An 18476-nucleotide genomic window follows, 5' to 3' on the forward strand; every position below is an offset into this window, starting at 1 on the left:
TAGGTTTGTTTAATAAAGTGCAGACTAGAAGTTTAAACTTCTTTACCTTGAATGATTAAATCTAGAAAAAGGTATTTTGATGTCTTCCGTTTAAAAACCCCTATTCGTTTGCAAGTCTCTTCAATACCATGAGTTGAATAATAGCTATGTGTTATCTATCAGTAATCAAAGTTACCCCAGAAGTGCGGAGACCAGGGGAACACACAGCTTTCTGCATTGTGATTAGGCAGGAGGGAGAGGAAAGTACGTTCCGACAGCAGAAGATGATATAAGAGGGAAGGCAGGTAAACAAAAGCAGGAGGCAGAAAAGGACAGAGAAGCAGCTGTTAGCTGCAGGCCTACATGGCCTCAGCAGAGACGGGTACTGCTGATAATTGATCTTTATATGTGATTTTTTTTTTTAAATTCAGAAACCCCGGCATGGTCGTTCACTTGCCTTTTATCAAGTTCAATTCTATTTGTGTCTCTATAGGAAGTGTCACAATTAAAAATGGAGTTGGTGTGTAAATTAGTCTCGAGTGCTCTAATTTTTCATTCACCTTTTTTTTAATTGAAAAAATTAGGTATTTTTTTCTATTTTAATTGAGAAAGGGATAGGTGTCAAGGAGAAGGCACCCCTAGTAATATGGACTATATGTGGTGAGCTTCTCCCTGTGTGTGGGTTTTCACAAAGGCAGCTGCGCATCTACAATTCCACACAGGCCGACATGTGTTTACGTCAGTCTATGTGACCACCAGCCAGAGATGGAATTTCCACCTCTCGCTGCAAACTGTTGAAGCAGATGTGCCTCGCGGTGGACAAAGCCAAGTTTTCCCTTCTTTCTTTCCCTTGTACTTGTTGCCACTGCATTTTTCCGAATTTCAAGAAAGGTTATAGACAACCAAAAGGAGCACCGAGGCCTGTATTTCTCCAGCACATGTCTAGGTTTCTGAGTGTGATAAGTCAGCTCTTGCCAATTACCCTGGTAAAAATGGAATCCCGGTCATTTTTCAGGAAGATGGCCATTTTCCAAAGTTCATTTTTCATAAGGATGTGACTGTCCGTTCCTGGCTTGGAGGCCACAGGGTTCCAGAAGAGAAATTGAACTAGCCTGTGTGAAAATCATGAGATTTTCTTAACGTGAATGAGAAGGCTAGTTATTTAAATTTTAAACTTAAAAATTATCTTTAAAAAAATAAGAGATCAGTTAGAGACCGAAAACATTGATTTGGCTTTCACTGGCTAATTTCATTAAGCCAGTAGAAACTGGTAGAAAAAAAATTACTACGAGTTTCAAAGGTATGGCCTTACTCTTTAAAAGCTTTAAGTCTTTACTTTTAAGTGTATACATGACAAAATTGGTCTGTCAATTACAAAATACAGAAGATATAATGCTAATTTGCCATAAAAGTAATATGTTTATCTTCTGTTAAACATTTCAAGAGACTTTATTGTACTGCATAAAAAAGTACATGTTTTGATAGCTTTTGTGTTTAGATAGAAGTTTCAAATTAGAGATTACAAATGGAAACCAGTTGTTTTTCCTGGTATTTAAAGTTTCTTGTTTCTTTGAATAGTTACTAATATTTAAAATGGGAGATTTTTCATAAGAATGCAGATTTCCAGATTTGGGGGAAGATCTGGCAGTACTGGTCTGCCATCTTGGGGGCACTTGCTAGGGCCACAGAGCATCTGCCCCACCCCCACCTTCCACCTTTAGCTCCCATAGGTCTCTGCCACACTCCTTGCCTTCCCGCTTCCTGCCTGCCCAGGTAGGCATCTGAATTTTCCATGCTTAATTTATAAATAAAATTGACAATGTGGCATGGGTCTAAAAATCAGCTTTGACAGTTGCTGAATTCTATTCCAGAATTCTGTTTAGTACAGTTTTTAAAAAATGACCAATGCTTTCATTTTAATTGGACCCATAATTGATCAGCAGAAATGTGGGTCTTTTGAAATACTGCATGCTGCATTGAAATTCAGTGTCATATTGCAACTCATTTTACTGATTGATGATCTTGTAAGTAAAGGCGTTTATTCAATAAAGGCTCAAAGACAGTTTCTGACTTGGACACTCCAGACCTATGGCTAATCTTCTAAATGGACCAAATGAAACAAAGTCCAGTCTCTAAAAGCACCTTCACAGAGAACCCACCACAGGTCAGAGGCCCCCGTGTTATGCAAAATTGACAAAGAAGCAGTTTTCATCTCTTTTTAGAGAAATTAAGCACAGGTAAAAATAAAGACAAAATAGAGTATGAAGTAAGAAACAGACCATCAGAATTTCAGGAGAGCTCTCTGGGAGTTCCAGTAAAAGCCAAGAGGACTTGGACTTGCTGTTGTTTCTCAAGTCCACTTTGACTTCCTCTATGGCACGATGGGTCTGGAGCATGATGAATGACAAATAATTTGGACATGCTGGGGAGAGACAGCAAGGACCCCAGTAGGAAACCATGTCGTGGGCAGGTGTATGTAGGTGACGACCCTGACTTGTCATGGATGCTTGGAATTTGGCATGATAAATAAAGCTCCAAATGCATTGTTATGACTCAACTTGTTTTCCCCTTCTGACCACGCTGCTCCAAAGTCATTATTTTGGGTCATTTGACTTTATTTGGCATGAGTGCACCACTTAACTATTATTGCTATGGTATGAAGTAGGCCTCATAAATACCAATGCAGACTTGTGATTGACAGCAATGGATTATAAGGTGGTCATTCCAAATGGCACCGAGGATAGATAGATAGATAGATAGATAGATAGATAGATAGATAGATGGATGGATTGCCATCAGCACGAACCCACACTTAAAAATAAAATTCATAGACATCCAGTACCCCTCTTCCCATGGCTTGACAAGCACTTCTCTAGTTTTCAATGTTGTGATACCAACTGAAGCTCACAGAAGGAGAGTGGCTTTCTCTAGCTCACACAGTATGAGTTACGGGTAATAATAGTGGCAAAATCTTGTGTTTCTACTCTAGTACACATTCCACTGGGACTCGGTAAACCTGAGAAACATTGTTGAATATTGTGCATTACAGACTTTTTTTGGGAATAGTTTGGGAAACTAATGTGATACTGCTATGCGGAAATGTTCTAAGTGAGACCGATGATGAACGGATGCTCCTTGGAATGAATGATGACTATAAACTGGGTGAATGACTGTCTCCATGTTCCCAAGACTGAGAGGTCCCCTGGGGACACGGAACTTTTGATGCAAACACAGACCCCTGGCCTCCCTACCTGTAAATATATGAATGCATAAAGCCGGAGACTTTGCTTTTGGTGCAGACTCAGGGTATGGATATTCTGCATCAGGATTTTCTCCCCAAAGTTTGTCCCTTATTTGCAAAACTTTGTTCTATCAAGACTTTGTTCTATCCTTACCTTCTATTTTGAATGGTTACAAACTTAACAGTTTTTTAAAAACTGTATTTTATTGATTTTTTACAGAGAGGAAGGGAGAGGGATAGAGAGTTAGAAACATCGATCAGCTGCCTCCTGCACACTCCCCACTGGGGATGTGCCCACAACCAAGGTACATGCCCTTGACCAGAATCAAACCTGGGACCCTTGAGTCCACATGCCGATGCTCTATCCATTGAGCCAAAATGGTTAGGGCAAACTTAACAGTTTTGTTACTGACTTCTGTAGGTAAATTGGTCTGTTGTTATGTTCATATAATTCTTTACTGCCACCTAGTGGCTATGTTTAGCAAAGTCTTGGTAATTAGCCATTTTTAAATGTGACATTTTCATGTTCTAACTAAGGCTTTGACATAAAAACAAACTGATTGGTCAAATTAATTTAAGTCAGGAGATTGTTAGTAACTAGTCAACATTAAAAGCCCCCAGAATGATTAAATGTAGACCTTTTTTGGCTTGAAAAATGTGTTGTATTTTCAGGTAGAGGAGCCTTTCAGATACTGTTTTTGAAAGTCTTTATTGAAGTATGTTTTCCGCCATGAAAAGAGTCCCTGGCATAAATACATATTCATGAGTTTCTATGAAGTGGACACACCAATTACATCCTTATCTACCTCTCCCCAAATATAACCACGACTTTAAGCAGCATCACCCTGCATGGTTCCGTGCTTCACGTAAAATGGGATGGTACCGCCTGTACATTCTTGTTCACAGCTTTCATACAGCATTTTACAGCTAAAGTGACTCATGTTTCTTTTCAACCCAGGCAATACAAAAACTAACAGAGATAATTAGAGAAACCACACTGATAGAAAGCCCAAAGCAGTCTTTTCATTTTGGTATTTTGCTTGATAGTCTTCTTTGGGGGAGCAGAGGTGTGTGTGTGTGTGTGTGTGTGTGTGTGTGTGTGTGTGTGAGTGTGTGTGTGTGTGTGTGTGTGCTGCACCGGAGGGTGTGTACCTGCAATCACATGTGTATGGAATGTGACTATTGCACACGCTACTGCCTTGTACCCTTGTCAGTTACTGTTTCCCTCACAGTGTATCATGAGCATTGTCCCATTTATTCGATTCACTATTTACCAGAACAGTGCACTTACGTGGCTCTGTGTCTTCCCTGAGCAGACGGGCTCCTGCTCTGCGGCCCACGTGGTGGTGGAGGTGGTGGGTGCATCATGGGATCACGGCGGGAGGCTGCAGCAGTGGAGGGAGGGGTTGGGTGGGGAGCAGGGTCCCGTCCCTCTGGGGCCCTGCTCAGGGCCCTGCCCCTCCCCGTCAGCATGCTGCCTGCACCTGGCCGTCCCCCGAGGGCGGGCACCTGGGAAACGCTCTTCCTTCTCCCATGCTTTCCCCGCAGCATTGGTATCATCTATGGTTTCATGGCAAACCGCTACCTCAGGACTCACATCAGAAAGGCCCGGAAACTGGCCGACAGCAATTTCAGAGACCTGAGGACGCTCCAGAATGTGACTGTACTGGTAAGAGCCCGTCTGTGTATCCCGCCGTGCGTAGCGTTCGGGGCCTTTCGGAGTTCCTGTGTCTGTTTGAAATCTCATTCAGACCTTCTGGAAACCCACGCATCAATGTAGACGGGTGTCATCTTTTAATGTTGTAGATGAAGAAATAAACGCCCAGCACGTGATGTCTAAAACAGTTCAGAAGCATGACTTCAAAATTGATGTCATTTTATTTTATTAAGGTAACATAAAATATAGTACACATCATAAAAGTGCTTAACCATTCTAAGGGCCTCATGACTTTTTATTTTTTTAAAGAAAAATATCTTTGGGTACCGTCAGCCTTCACTTTTTGGCAGTGTAGTTAACTCTCCACTGTTTCACATGAAGTTACCTTTGTCATGAAACCTTTGTTCTTTATAAACATCCACTTGCTAATATCTGTATAGATTGGGGAGTGGACCCACATGTATGTGCACCTGCGCGCACACACACACACACACACACACACATTGTCTTTGGGGACCGGGATCATGATGCCCAAAGGCACCTTTTTTCTATGTCCCAGTAACACATGGTTGACTTGCCTTTTCAGAACATTGATTTACAAAATGTCTGAGCAGACATTAGCCCTCAAATACGTCGCTGAGCTCCGGGCCCCAGCTGGAGAGAAGCGAGCGCACATTGGATTTGGTCATGGGAGCCCGCAGAACCCTCTGTGTCCTCACACAGCAGGTGCTCTTCGCCTCTAGTGCAGCCTGAGAAGTACTCACGTTAAATACTGTATCAGTTTTTAAATATGTGGTTGGACCTAAAAGGCATTTGTAAATATGGAGATTAGAGACGCTAATTTTATCCATCACTTGACAGCATTACACAGAGGCAAGTGTTTCATTTCCCCAATCTGTGAACAAAAATTCATAACATTTTCACCTGTCACTCTAAAAACTACAAAGTGAACCCTTTTCCCCCTAAAATGTTGGCGAAATTAAATACGTAGCAGTCCTGGCTGGTGCACGTTGCTTTCAGAAACTTGGGAGCATAGTGAGTTGTTAGGACTTTTAGGGAAGTGTGTCTACTTCAAAAAACATGAAGGGCTTTAAAGAAGGCTTTAAAAAACAGAGCAGAAAATGTACAGTCATTTTGCAGGGGAAACATGCCTGGCCCCGAACACGGAGGCATTTACCCTTGCTCCAGCAGCTGGAGGAATGAAAAGTTAAAAACTGACACATTTGCCCTAATGGGTTTGGCTCAGTGGGTAGAGCGTCAGCCTGCGGACTCAACGGTCCCAGGTTCGATTCCCATCAAGGGCACGTACCTTGGTTGTGGACACATCCCCAGTAGGGGGTGTGCAGGAGGCAGCTGATCAATGTTTCTCTCTCACTGATGTTTCTAACTCTCTATCTGTAAAAAATTAATGAAATATATTTAAAAAAACACACAACAAACCTGACACAATGAGGAGGTTGGCGGCAGTTACTTAACAGAGCAGCATAGGGTGAGGGTGTGGGTGAGGGTGTGGGGGGAGGCCGCCAGGACACCAAGATAGAGCAAGCAGTGCTCACAGGCAGCTCAGGACCAGCCCTGGATACAGGGGCCCTGGTGTGGCAGGTGCCCGGTGGCCCCAGATTCTCTCCCGTCCCTCCCTTCCAGAGGCGGGACTGTTCACACCTGTCGAACGCGGGCTGCCTCTGAGACTTGCTGTGACCAAAAGAACTCAGCAGACAGACAGACGTGACCTTGTGCTAGTGCCAGGCTTACGCTTCCCACAGCCCCAAGCCTCCAGCCCCGTTCTCTCACTGCCCGGACCACAGTGAAAACACCCAGGCTGAACGCTGGAGAAATGAGAGGCCACGTGGAGGGAGTAGCCCCCGTGTCCCAGCCATGCGGTCCCGGCCCGACCAGCCACAGAGCCACTGCCCAGCATCCTGAGAACTAAGGAATCATCTTTCTTTCTTTCTTCCTTTCTTCCTTTCTTTCTTTCTTTCTTTCTTTCTTTCTTTCTTTCTTTCTTTCTTTCTTTCTTTCTTTCTTTCTTTCTTTCTTTCTTTCTTCCTTCCTTCCTTCCTTCCTTCCTTCCTTCCTTCCTTCCTTCCTTCCTTCCTTTTTAATTTAATATATTTTATTGATTTTTTACAGAGAGAGGAAGGGAGAGGGATAGAGAGTTAGAAACATCGATGAGAGAGAAACATCGATCAGTTGCCTCCTGCACACCCCCTACTGGGGATGTGCCTGCAACCAAGGTACATGCCCTTGACCAGAATCGAACCTGGGACCCTTCAGTCCGCAGGCCGACGCTCTATCCACTGAGCCAAACCAGTTAGGGCGGAACCATGTTTCTTACGCCAACACGCGTTGGAGTGTCATTAACAAGTCTGGGTGTTAGAAAATGTAAACATCTCCAAGAACCTACTTTCTTTTTAAAAATGTTCTTGTTTGAGGTAATTTTTAAAAATATTTTTGTTCATTTCAGAGAGGAAAGGAGAGGGAGAGAGAAATAGAAACATCCTTGATGAGAGAGAATCATTGGTTGGCTGCCTCCTGCACGCCCCACACTGGGGATGGAGCCCGAAACCTGGGCATGTGCCCTGACCGGGAATTGAACCTGTGACCTCCTGGTTCATAGGTTGATGCTCAATCACTGAGCCATACCAGCCAGATTCGGGATAATTTTTGTATGTTAGATCTCTCTTTTTTTTTTCTTATTGTGGCTTTAGACTTTAGATGAGAAAGTTTCATGTTATTTTATTTATTTTTACTGAATTTATTGCGGTGGCCTTGGTTCATAAGTATAGAAGTTTCAGGTGTACAATTCTATAACACATCATCTGTATTTTATTTATTTTATTTTAGCAAATACACTATGTGCTGGACCAGTACAACACCACAAAGGAAAAGGCCATCTCAGATCTGGACAGTAAGTGACATTTCCAGTTGCCTCGAGTTTTTCGTGTGGGCTTGTTTTGCTGGAGGTTGCGATGGCCACCTCCCATAAAACACAGACGCAGGTGAACTATGCTGTTTCTATAATTTCTGTGCGAAAGGAGGGGAAAACGGAAAAGTCCTTCCCTAGAGTTAGTGCCAGTTTGCAATGTGTTGCTCAGGATGGAAACCGAGCCTTTACGGTGAGAAGGCTGTTATTTCATTGTCGTCACAAGGGCCCATCCTCCATGCCCCATGGGTGTCAGGTTCCTTGTTGAAGATAGAAACAGGCCCCGGAGAAGCTGGGGGCGTGGGGGGCAGGGGGAGCCCACTCCTCCCTGCATGCCCACAGGCAGCTCCCATGCAGCCTTGCGCAGTGGTTCTCAGCCTGGGGCTGTGTGCTCCTGGCCACGTCTGGCAACATGCAGCGACATTTCTGGTTGTCTAACTGGGTGAGGGGGTCAGCAGGGGTACTGGCCTCGGTTGGTAGAGACCAAGGATGCCACTACAAATCCCACAATGCACAGAACAAACAGCCAGCAGCCTACTCAGCAAAGAATTATGCAGCCCCTCATGGCAATGGTGCCACGGTTGAGGGACCCTGGTCTGGCCGAGGCCTCAGGGCCATTCACGGGTGGGGGGGGGGGGAGAAACCAAAGGTGATTCTCCAGGCGCCACACCCTGCATGGCCGAGAGCAGGAGTGGGACATGGGCAGGAAGGACACGGGGCACCCCTCACACTCCCTTATGCCTGTTTGCATTTAGATATTAAGACCTTGCTAGGAGGCAACATTCAGGAACACGTAAAACTTAAAACGATCCCCGTTCTTGATGACGTCGAGGCCATGGCAGAAGGTGAGTGCTGTGATGGGCCGAAGTGACGGAGGGAATGTACCCCCGAAGGCTCGGGCTTCCCAGGCTCCCTCTCCCTCTCCTGGGTTTCCCTCTGGTCACCCGGGGCGACCGCCACCACCTGTGCTGTTCCAAAAAACAGGGCATACTAGTGGCAGATTGGGCATAATAAGAGTGTTTCATTTTTTTCTCCTTTTTTTTTCTTTTAAATCTTTGTTGTTGAAAGTATTACGTATGTCCACCCCCCCTCCCCCCCTTTTTTCCCATTGACCTCTCCTCCATATAATGCTTTTTTAAAGCTTGTGTCATGGTCATCGTACTGATGGCCTACAGGCCACTTGAAACAATAGTGGCAGATGGACAGGGACAGGCGCCTGTTTCTGTTGGTGACGTTATTGGGATGCGGGTAAGCTCAGTGGTTTGGGCAACATCAGTGGCTGCATTCTCTCCAGGATGGCAGAGGTGGTTACCGCAGGGGCCCGGCGCCCACGGAGCATGGAAGATTTACTGTCTAAACTTCCCAGAAAAGCTAGTTGGCCACTGCTATCGAAGATGAGTAGCCCATGGAATTTTAGGTTTTGGGGTCTATTAATTACTCCTTTTTTAAAAACAAACAAACAGTTTTTATTGATTTTTAGAGCGAGAAGAAGGAAGAAAGATAGAGAGATAGAAACATCATCAATCTGCTGCCTCCCGCAAGTCCCCCCCCACCCCCCACGGGGGGAATCAAGCCCAAAACCCAGGCATGTGCCCCGCCTGGGAATCGAAGCGTGAACTTCTGGTTCATAGGCCAATGTTTAACCACTGAGCTACACCAGACCGGCTTGATTAATCTCTTTCCTTTGCCCCCGAAAGAACAAGTTCTGTAAAATGAAAATATCCATAATATATTCAAAGTCACCACAGTCGACAGTGTAAGTGAACAGATATGCTGATTTTAATAAACTGCGACTTACAAAACAACCTCCCAGTCCCTTCCAGATGTTGAGAAACTGTCTGTGCTATGTGCCAGGTGTTCACAACTCTGTGGGTGGCTGCCGTCACCTGCCTTTTACCAGCTCAGTACAGTAAGGCCCAGAGATGGTTTATCTAGTTCAAGGTCAGGGTGCTGGGAAGAGGTGGAGCTGGGACTCAGACCCCAGTCTGGTTATAAAGCCTGTGTTGCTCGGACCAGCCCAGATGGTGTTTGGGTCCACTCGGAGTGTGAAGATGCAGGGTTGTTCCACACTGTCCAAGGCCAGACCTCACAGTGTCACGGGAGGAAGAGATAGGAATGTGGAGTCAAGAACTAGTGTGGCCATGGGAGGACACCAGGCGTCCCTGTGTCCCACGCCCTTCGCGAGTTGTGCATTTGGAATATTTATCTGTCAAGATCTCTTCCAGCTCCCAAACTCTGAATGGCTCCATCGGCGTGGTTCAGTGGCTGAGCCTCAACCTATGAATCAGGAGGTCACAGTTTGATTCCTGGTCAGGGTGATTCTCCAGGTGCCACACCCTGAGTGGCCGAGAGCAGGAATGGGACAAGGGCAGGAAGGACACAGGATGGATACCTCTCCTTGATATATCTGAAATCAATAATATATATATATATTTTATATATATTTATATATATTTTATATATATTTATATATATTTTAAAGTAGATGAACAATGCCATGTGGTTGGTGGGGAACCTGACTTTTGCCCCGTGGTTTAGCCAAGTTTTAATATTTGAATTGTAATTCTCTTTGGATCAAAGGCAATTAAAACACATTCATTTTCCTCTCCAGTGCCTCATGTATTGGTATTAAAGTATTAAAGTCCTATTATTGTGTAGCCGGGCCAAATAAGTGAACCTTTAGCCTTGGGTGTTGCCTGGGCTGTTTAAAATGTGCTTAATAAACTGCTTCAGCAATATTTTTTCTAAACGTTCACCGCAGCCTTACGCATTTAGTAGCCTCTGGAGAGAGCAGGAACATGCAAAGTTATTTGAGCAAATCACATCTGAGCTGCCCATCGGGATCTGTAAAGGCAGTGTACTGTGAGCTGGCAAAATGTTAATGAACTAACGTGGAGAACCTGAAATCTCTTTCACTTACTTCAGATACATGATGTGGGTGATCTTGGCGGGCCTGGCATGACTCCCAGAGTTCTAACCCACTGGATGTTTTACAGACATAAAAATGCCTCGAAACCCTGGGAAAAAATATGTATATTTATACCTCAGTCCTCAGAATGTTTCCTATAACCCAGAATGTCTATGGATGGTGCTCAGCCGGACATGTGTTCTCTGGGCCACCAGTTTATGTTACCATCCATAACTTTTTGTTGTTATCATTTGCTTCTTGCCTTAAAATAACTTTTCTTAATAATAAAAAAAAATAACTTTTCTTGAAGCCAAAGTGTGCAGGTAAACCGTGAGGGTTAATTAACCACACAACGTGAAGACGAGAGGTGTGTGTGTGTGTGTGTGTGTGTGTTGTGTGATGTGAATGTGTTTGGGTGTGCTCGTGTGCTTTCTATTGTGTGTTTCTAGTGGCAGCCGTGTTCTTTGTTTCTTGTTTTGCTATGGTAGCTGTTTATTGAGCCTCTAATGTGAGCGGGTACCAGCTCTATTCTTTGCTGACAATTCTGGGAGGGAGGTGGAAGACACGAGACACCGAGGCCCAGAGATGAGAAACGGATAAAGTCTTAAATATTGTGATGACCTCAAATGTTGTTCCGCTGCACTGGGAGCACCATTCAAGAGAGAAGATTGCGTGGAACAGACTTTAAGGTTTGCTGTGCCGATGAGGAGATGGGACCCAGGGTCATACAGTCCCACCCTGGAAGCCTCCCAGGTCTCATCAAAGCTGAGGTTCCAACATGGAAACATGGGCAATGCCATCTCCTAAGGGCAAACCTGCTAAGGCACAGCGTAGAATGACAGACTCTCCTAGGGACCAGGAGATGACCCAACCAGCCTCCTCCATTACAGATGGGGAAACAGAGGCCCCCAGAGGTGGGGGAGTTTGCCAGGGGTGCTGTTACACGGTAGGAGCAGAACTGGGTTCAGATGAGACCTCAAACTACTTTTGATTCTATCACATGGAAGCTTTAAAGTGTGTGTGTGTGTGTGTGTGTGTGTGTGTGTGTGTTGTTGTTGTTGTTGTTGTTGTTGTTGTTGTTTTAGCACTCACGCTCATGTGGTAGCCCAGGAAGTTGGAATAACACATTTTCAAGGGCGTTCCCCCTTTCCTAGCAACCCCCGCATGCGGCTCCGCTATGTGTTTTGTGAGCCTGGAAGACCTACTTGCTCAGAAGAAGAGCATGCCCTCTATTTAAATTCACCACCTTGTCCTTCTGGGGCCGTAAGTCACTGTGAAAAGAGTTGTAATCTGCTACTTCCCTGGTGATGAGTGCGGAGCTCTGCGCACCAGAGAAATCAGGGTTGCAAACAAGTATTAGGGATTTCCATGTCTAAGGATGTGTTCCAAGCTGCGGGGCCCCTAAAATAAGACAGACGGTCTCCCTGCCATCGAGGAGGTTCAGTCGGGTCCTTATGATCCCCACATTTCCTGATGAGCATGGTGGCGGTGTCAGCATTTGAGGAAACTGCCGGCAAAATGTTCAGGATTCAGCTTCTAGTTACACGGCCTGTGCATAGGGAAGCTTGGGTCTGCACCCAGACCTGCCTGAATCCAAAACCATACTCTTCCCTGTTCCTCTGCACTTTCTTCCAGCTCTTTGACTAGCCACAGCATAAGGTGGGTGAAAACTGCTCAGGGGTGGAGATGCTAGCTGGTCTGGGCTGGCCTCTTTTAAAAAAAAAACCAAATTTTATTGGTTTCAGAGATAGGAAGGGAGAAGGAAAGGTAGAAACATCAATGATGAGAGAGAATCATTGATCTACTGCCTCCTGTATGCCCTACACTGGGAATCGAGCCTGCAACCAGGGCATGTGCCCTGACTGGGAATCAAACCGTGACCTCCTGGTTCATAATTCGACACTTAACCACTGAGCCACATCGGCTGGGGCTGGGCTGGCCTCTTCAAGGCCTGGTGATTCTGGGGCAGCAACACCTTTTCCTGAGGTTGCCACACCCTGTCCAGTGGTTATTGCCACATCCAGATGTCCCCATCGAGTTCCCCAAGCGGGAAGGCTGAGCTGGTCACAGGGGCTGGCGGAGGAGCCAGCAGTGGCAGGCTCCTGGGGGGTGGGAGGGGATGGGGGGGCATTCCCAGGAGCACTTAGGAGGTTTGTAGATGGGAAACGTACTGCCGCAGCAGCCTGTGGGTGCCTCTGCCCTGAAGTGGACTATGTTCCCACAGAGATCAGAGACTCCAAAGTACTCCTGGTGTCCGTGAACAAAAACTTATGGGAGTTAAAGAAATCACCCGAAGAGATCTACAGAGGCCTGCGGGAGGTGAAAAGAGACCTGGAGCAGTCCCTCAAGGACCCCGTGTGCTCTGAACCCGCCCAGCATGCCAGGTGCAACTCCATCAGAATGTCTCTGGACCAGCTGGACAACAACACCTACCTGGGCCAGGTGAGGGGGCGACCTCGTCATGTGCGAGGCAGGGTCTTTGGGCATCTGGGCAGGGCTCCACGTGGGTGCCTGCCCCCATGCACAGCGCCTGGGTTCTTTCTGTCCATCTTCCTGGCCCCTGATCACCACTGGAATGGCCGCAGTGAGGGAAGAAGTAGTAGGAAGCCCCCCCTTGAGAGTTGTCTTGTTGGAAAAAACAGGAAAATGAACTCAACTTTAAAAAAAGAAAAGGAAGCAGAATGCATTTTTTAAAAAATTCTTTGTTGTTTAAAGTATTACATAAGTCTCCCTTTTCCCCCATTGACCTCTCCCCAGCCACTCCCACCCTCCAGCACATACCTTCACGCCCCTACTTTCTGTGTCCTTTGGTTATGCTCATATGCATGCATACAAGTCCTTTGGTTGATCTCTCACCCCCAACTCCCCTGCGTTTCCTCTTGGGTTGGACGGTCTGTTCATTGCTTCTATGTCTCTGGCTCTGTTTTTGTTCATCAGTTTATGTTGTTCATTATATTCCACAAATGAGTGAGATCATGTGATATTTATCTTTCTCTGACTGGCTTATTTTGCTTAGCATAATGTTCTCCAGTTCCATCCATGCTATTGCAAATGATAAGAATTCCTTCTTTTTTACTGCAGTGTAGTATTCCATTGTGTAGATGTACCACAGCCTTTTAATCCACTCATCTGCTGATGGGCACTTAGGCTGTTTCCAAATCTTAGCTATGAACATAGGGGTGCATATATCCTTTCTGATTGGTGTTTTCTGATTTCTTTGGATATATTACTAGAAGTGGGTCAAATGGGAGCTCCATTTTTAATTTTGGGGGAAACTCCATATTGTTTTCCACAGTGGCTACACTAGTCTGCATTCCCACCAGCAGTGCAAGAGGGTTCCTTTGTCTCCACATCCTCACCAGCACTTGTCTAAAATGCATTTTTATAGACCTTTAAAAGCTAAAATGTATTTTGGGATTATGTGCCTGGTATAGTGATTACATGTGCCTAAATATAAAGTAATTTCTCATATTCCCAAAGAAAAGATTAGCTAAAAGAATTTGGAGCAACTTGAATTTATAAAGTTCTGGGATATAGATAAAATAATCATATCTGCTCATGGTTTTTAATTTATTGAGATAGTGATATAGATACACACCACATTGGCATAAATCAATATTTTAATTTAGCTACATTTTTCTCATTTTCATATTTTATGCATCAGTTTTACTTACACAATTCACATCCAGCATCTGTGTCTTCATAGCTACTACAGTCACTTTCGTCGTCATCAAACAGTCTTTTAGAGCTCAGGATCTGTACTGGCATTTAAATTGAGTCCTTTTTTGGGGAAATGATTAATTCTGGTATATTTTCAAACATGCAGAAAGACTGCTAGAATGGTGCCAGGAACCCCTGTCTACACCCTTTACCCAGATCCACAAGTTGTCAACATTTGGCTCCATTTGCTTGATCATATCATTTTATCCATTTATCTACTTATGTATCTATCATCTGTCTAGGTATATTGTCATATCCTATATAATAAAGATGGAATATGCAAATTGACCATCACTTCATGACAAAGATGGTGGAGCCCACAGCCAATAAGGAGGGAATATGCAAATTGACGTGACAAAGATGGCAAAGGCCAGGCCGGGACATTGCCATGACAATGACGCAGGCATTCCGCACCACCCCAGCCGCTCTGGGCCTCTGGGCAGTATGGGAAGGCCGAAAGGTGACTCCGGGCCGGAGCGAAGGCGATGCCGGCAGCCAGGACAAGAAAGGCCTATTCTTGCATGAATCTTCATGCATCGGGCCTCTAGGATATGCATAAAATGATAGGCATTTTGTTCTCTTCTCAGTTGTTTGCAGGAAAGTTGCAGGCATTATGCCCTTTTACCCCTAAATATTTCCTGACCTTACAAAGCAAGTAATACCATTATCAACGTGAGGACATATACCATTGACCTAATCCTACCATCAAACCTACAGTGTATATTCAGATTTTGCCAATTTTTCTCAAAATGCATTTTTTTCTCATTTCAGTCTAAGGTCCAGTCAGGATCACATGTGGTCTTTGGTTTTCACGTTTCTTTAGTTTCTTCAATCTGAGACAGTGTCTGAGTCTATCTTTTTCTTATGACATTGACATTTTAAAAAATATATATTTTTATTGATTTCAGAGAGGAAGGGAGAAGGAGAGAGAGAGATAGAAACATCAATGATCAGAGAGATTCACTGATCGGCTTCCTCCTGCACGCCTCCTACTGGGGATCAAGCCCGCAACCCAGGCATGTGCCCTTGACTGGAGGTGAAGCTGGGATCCTTTAGTCTGCAGGCCGACGCTCTATCCACTGAGCCAAACCAGCTAGGACTACATTGACATTTTTTAAGACTACAGGCATTATACAGAATGACCTTCAATTTATATTTGTCTGATGTTTCCTCATGATTAGATTTAAAGTATGCACATTTGTCAGGATATCACAAAAGTGATACTGTGTCTTTGGTATACCGTGTCGGGAGGTACAGGATATTTGTCTTGGTATTGGTAAGAGATAGGACACTTTAAATCTATGCATGATGTAAAATGAAATATTTATTCCAGATCATGCACCAAGAGAACCACGGATTGTATTACTTTTAAATGTGTTTTTGAAAAGATTGTTTATTCAACAACTAGTAGCCCTGCGCATGAATCCGTGCACCAGTAGCTCGCCAGTAGCTCGCTGCTGCCCTCCAGTAGCTCCCCCCGACCCCTTCATAGCTTGCTGCCCTGTCCCCTCCTGTAGCTCTCTACTGCCCACTTGTGTCTCACTGCCCCACCCTCCTGCTGATCCGTGATCCAGTCAGTCCACGGTCAGTCATTACACTTCACGGTGTAATGGCCATTTGCATATTACATCTTTATTATATAGGATATTCAGTACCTAAAATCTGAGGTCACACCTATTCAGTCTGTGTTCAATTTCTCTCCCTCCTGAGGCAGGAGACCTCCCCCATCGAAAATTAGTGCTTGATACAGGCCATTCTGTGCTAAATGTGTTTTCCCCACACAATACTCTGTTGTTCCCAAAAATATAGATCATACCCTATAATATAGAGGCTTGGAACTTGGATATAAGAAGACAAGTGATTTGGGGGTAACCACCTTGCCTTATGTTTTGTCTTACACATTTCAGCTCAGATTGTTGGATAACGAAATTAATAACGTCAATGGTGTTCTTCAGACAAATCTATCCAGCCTGGTCCAAATGGTATGTTATCTGGGAAACATACAGGAGCTTATTTTAACGAGCAGACTGATGCGTACGAAAACAGGAAACAGAAGAAAAGCAGTGAGATTCAGTTGGGATGTTGTTTTATGTCATCGATGCTGCTAGGCTGCAGTGGAACCTGGGGGCACCCTAAACCTCACGAAGGTTACATCTTGGATTGTACTGCCATAAAAGAGCATCATAGGCTGGGCGGCTGTTCAGGGCAGACATTTATTTCTCCCAGTTCTGGTGGCGGGAATTCTGCCATCAGAATGCCAGCATGTCCGGGATCCGGTGAGAGACCCGTCCAGGTGGCAGGCAGTCATTTCTCATTGGGTCCTTTTCCTCACCTGGCAGAGAGCTCCCTGGGGCTCCTGTATAAGGGCCCCAACCTGATTCAAGGGGATCCACTCTCCTGACTTCATCACCCCCAGAGACCCACCTCCTAATACCATCACTCTGGGGGAGGGATTTCAACATTTGCATTTTAGGGGGGGACACAGACCTTGCATTCACAACAGGTTACAATCGCTGCAGTGCTCCCAGGCAGGTGGCGACACACACCAGCTGACACACAGAAACACAAGTTCAGCCCCTTCCAGGGAAGAGGCTGGATAGTTCCTTGAGTGACTTGGGAAATAAGGACATTTTCCTGCCCCGGAGTTAGCCTTCAAGCAACCTGGCTGGGCAAGGCTGTCTTCGTTCTTGTTTTTGCCTCACTGCAATGTGTATTCTCCAGAAGCTGGGCTTTAAGGACATTATTGTTTTCTGTGAGCCTACACCCCCAATTTCACGTTGTGATTGCATGGAAAAGAAGATGCTATTTTAGAAATTCGCAGATATGGGTTATCTGTGAATCTGCATCTGCACACGGTGCGTTGTATGGATCAGGGTTTCCTAACCTCAGCATACGGTTGTGTGGGGCTGGGAAATTCCTTGCAGTGGGGGCTGTTCCTATGCATTGCAAGGTATTTATGAGCACCCTCACCCCGCCCTGCACAATGCCAGCAGCACCTCTCAGCTGTGACAACCAAAATGTCTCTACACATTGCCACATGTCTCCTTGGGGGACAGCATTGTCCCCATTTGAGAGACACTGGTATGGTGTAGATACATGTAAACTTAACATGAGTTAAAAGTGAAAAGTTAAAAACTTTTAGCATAATCTTCGATGGGTACAGCTGAAAGCAAGTCCCCTCTATGGGGACTCTTTTGAGACTTTTAATGGCCACATAATGATAATTTCCACCTTAAGGTAAATGTTACATTTGTATTTTGCTTTTCTGCTCTGTGCTAAATGAGTACCGGTCCCTGGTGTTCTACTTACTATGCACATCAATTTATTTTGAACTGTTTTTTAGAGCTATCAATCCATCAATAATATACCCGAGAGACTGCAAAAACAAACCACGGAAATAATACCAGGTGAGTCACAGACCGAAATAATTTTGTATCTCTCCTCATTAAGCATTGGTGGTTAGCACAAAGAAATCTACTAAGAATTCCATTGTTCTCTTTCCCTCTTAAAAAATGTTCTCTCGCCCTAACTGGTTTGGCTCAGTGGATAGAGCATCAGCCTGCGGACTCAAGGGTCCCAGGTTCGATTCCGGTCAAGGGCATGTACCTTGGTTGTGGGCACATCCCCAGTTCGGAGTGTGCAAGAGGCAGCTGATCAATGTTTCTTTCTCATCGATGTTTCTAACTCTCTATCCCTCTCCCTTCCTCTCTGTAAAAAAATCAATGAAATATATTTTGAAAAAAATGTTCTCTCTCTAAGACCTAGAAAACTAAAGGAATATCAGAGTTTTTTGATGGTACCAAATTCACAATTGACATTGATTTAAAAAATAATAATCCTCGGATGAGCACAGATTGACATCGCCCCCTGCTGGCGGGAAGCTGCCTGGCTGAGGGCCACACTGCAGTGATGAGCCCTCAGGGTGAGCTATCAGAGCCACCAGAAGCCAAAGCTTGGAGTCACATTCTGATTGTTATCACTGGGGCAAAAGCTGTAGATTATTATATTTCCTAAAAGAACTTAAAATTGATATTTTTTAAAAGAATAC

General features: G+C 44.8%; 1 protein-coding gene across 1 annotated transcript in view; it reads left to right on the forward strand.

Annotated features, from left to right (window-relative positions):
- PROM1 (prominin 1) overlaps positions 1 to 18476 on the forward strand; it is an 88354-nt gene that overhangs the window by 43730 nt on the left and 26148 nt on the right. The window contains exons 6-11 of the mRNA XM_059675250.1: positions 4769 to 4889; positions 7722 to 7785; positions 8556 to 8645; positions 12933 to 13150; positions 16336 to 16410; positions 17772 to 17835. Of these exons, the coding sequence (XP_059531233.1) occupies positions 4769 to 4889; positions 7722 to 7785; positions 8556 to 8645; positions 12933 to 13150; positions 16336 to 16410; positions 17772 to 17835 (632 nt within the window). The remainder of the gene's footprint in view (positions 1 to 4768; positions 4890 to 7721; positions 7786 to 8555; positions 8646 to 12932; positions 13151 to 16335; positions 16411 to 17771; positions 17836 to 18476) is intronic.

Source organism: Myotis daubentonii, chromosome 1 (genome assembly GCF_963259705.1).
Source record: "Myotis daubentonii chromosome 1, mMyoDau2.1, whole genome shotgun sequence".
NCBI lineage: Eukaryota > Metazoa > Chordata > Mammalia > Chiroptera > Vespertilionidae > Myotis > Myotis daubentonii.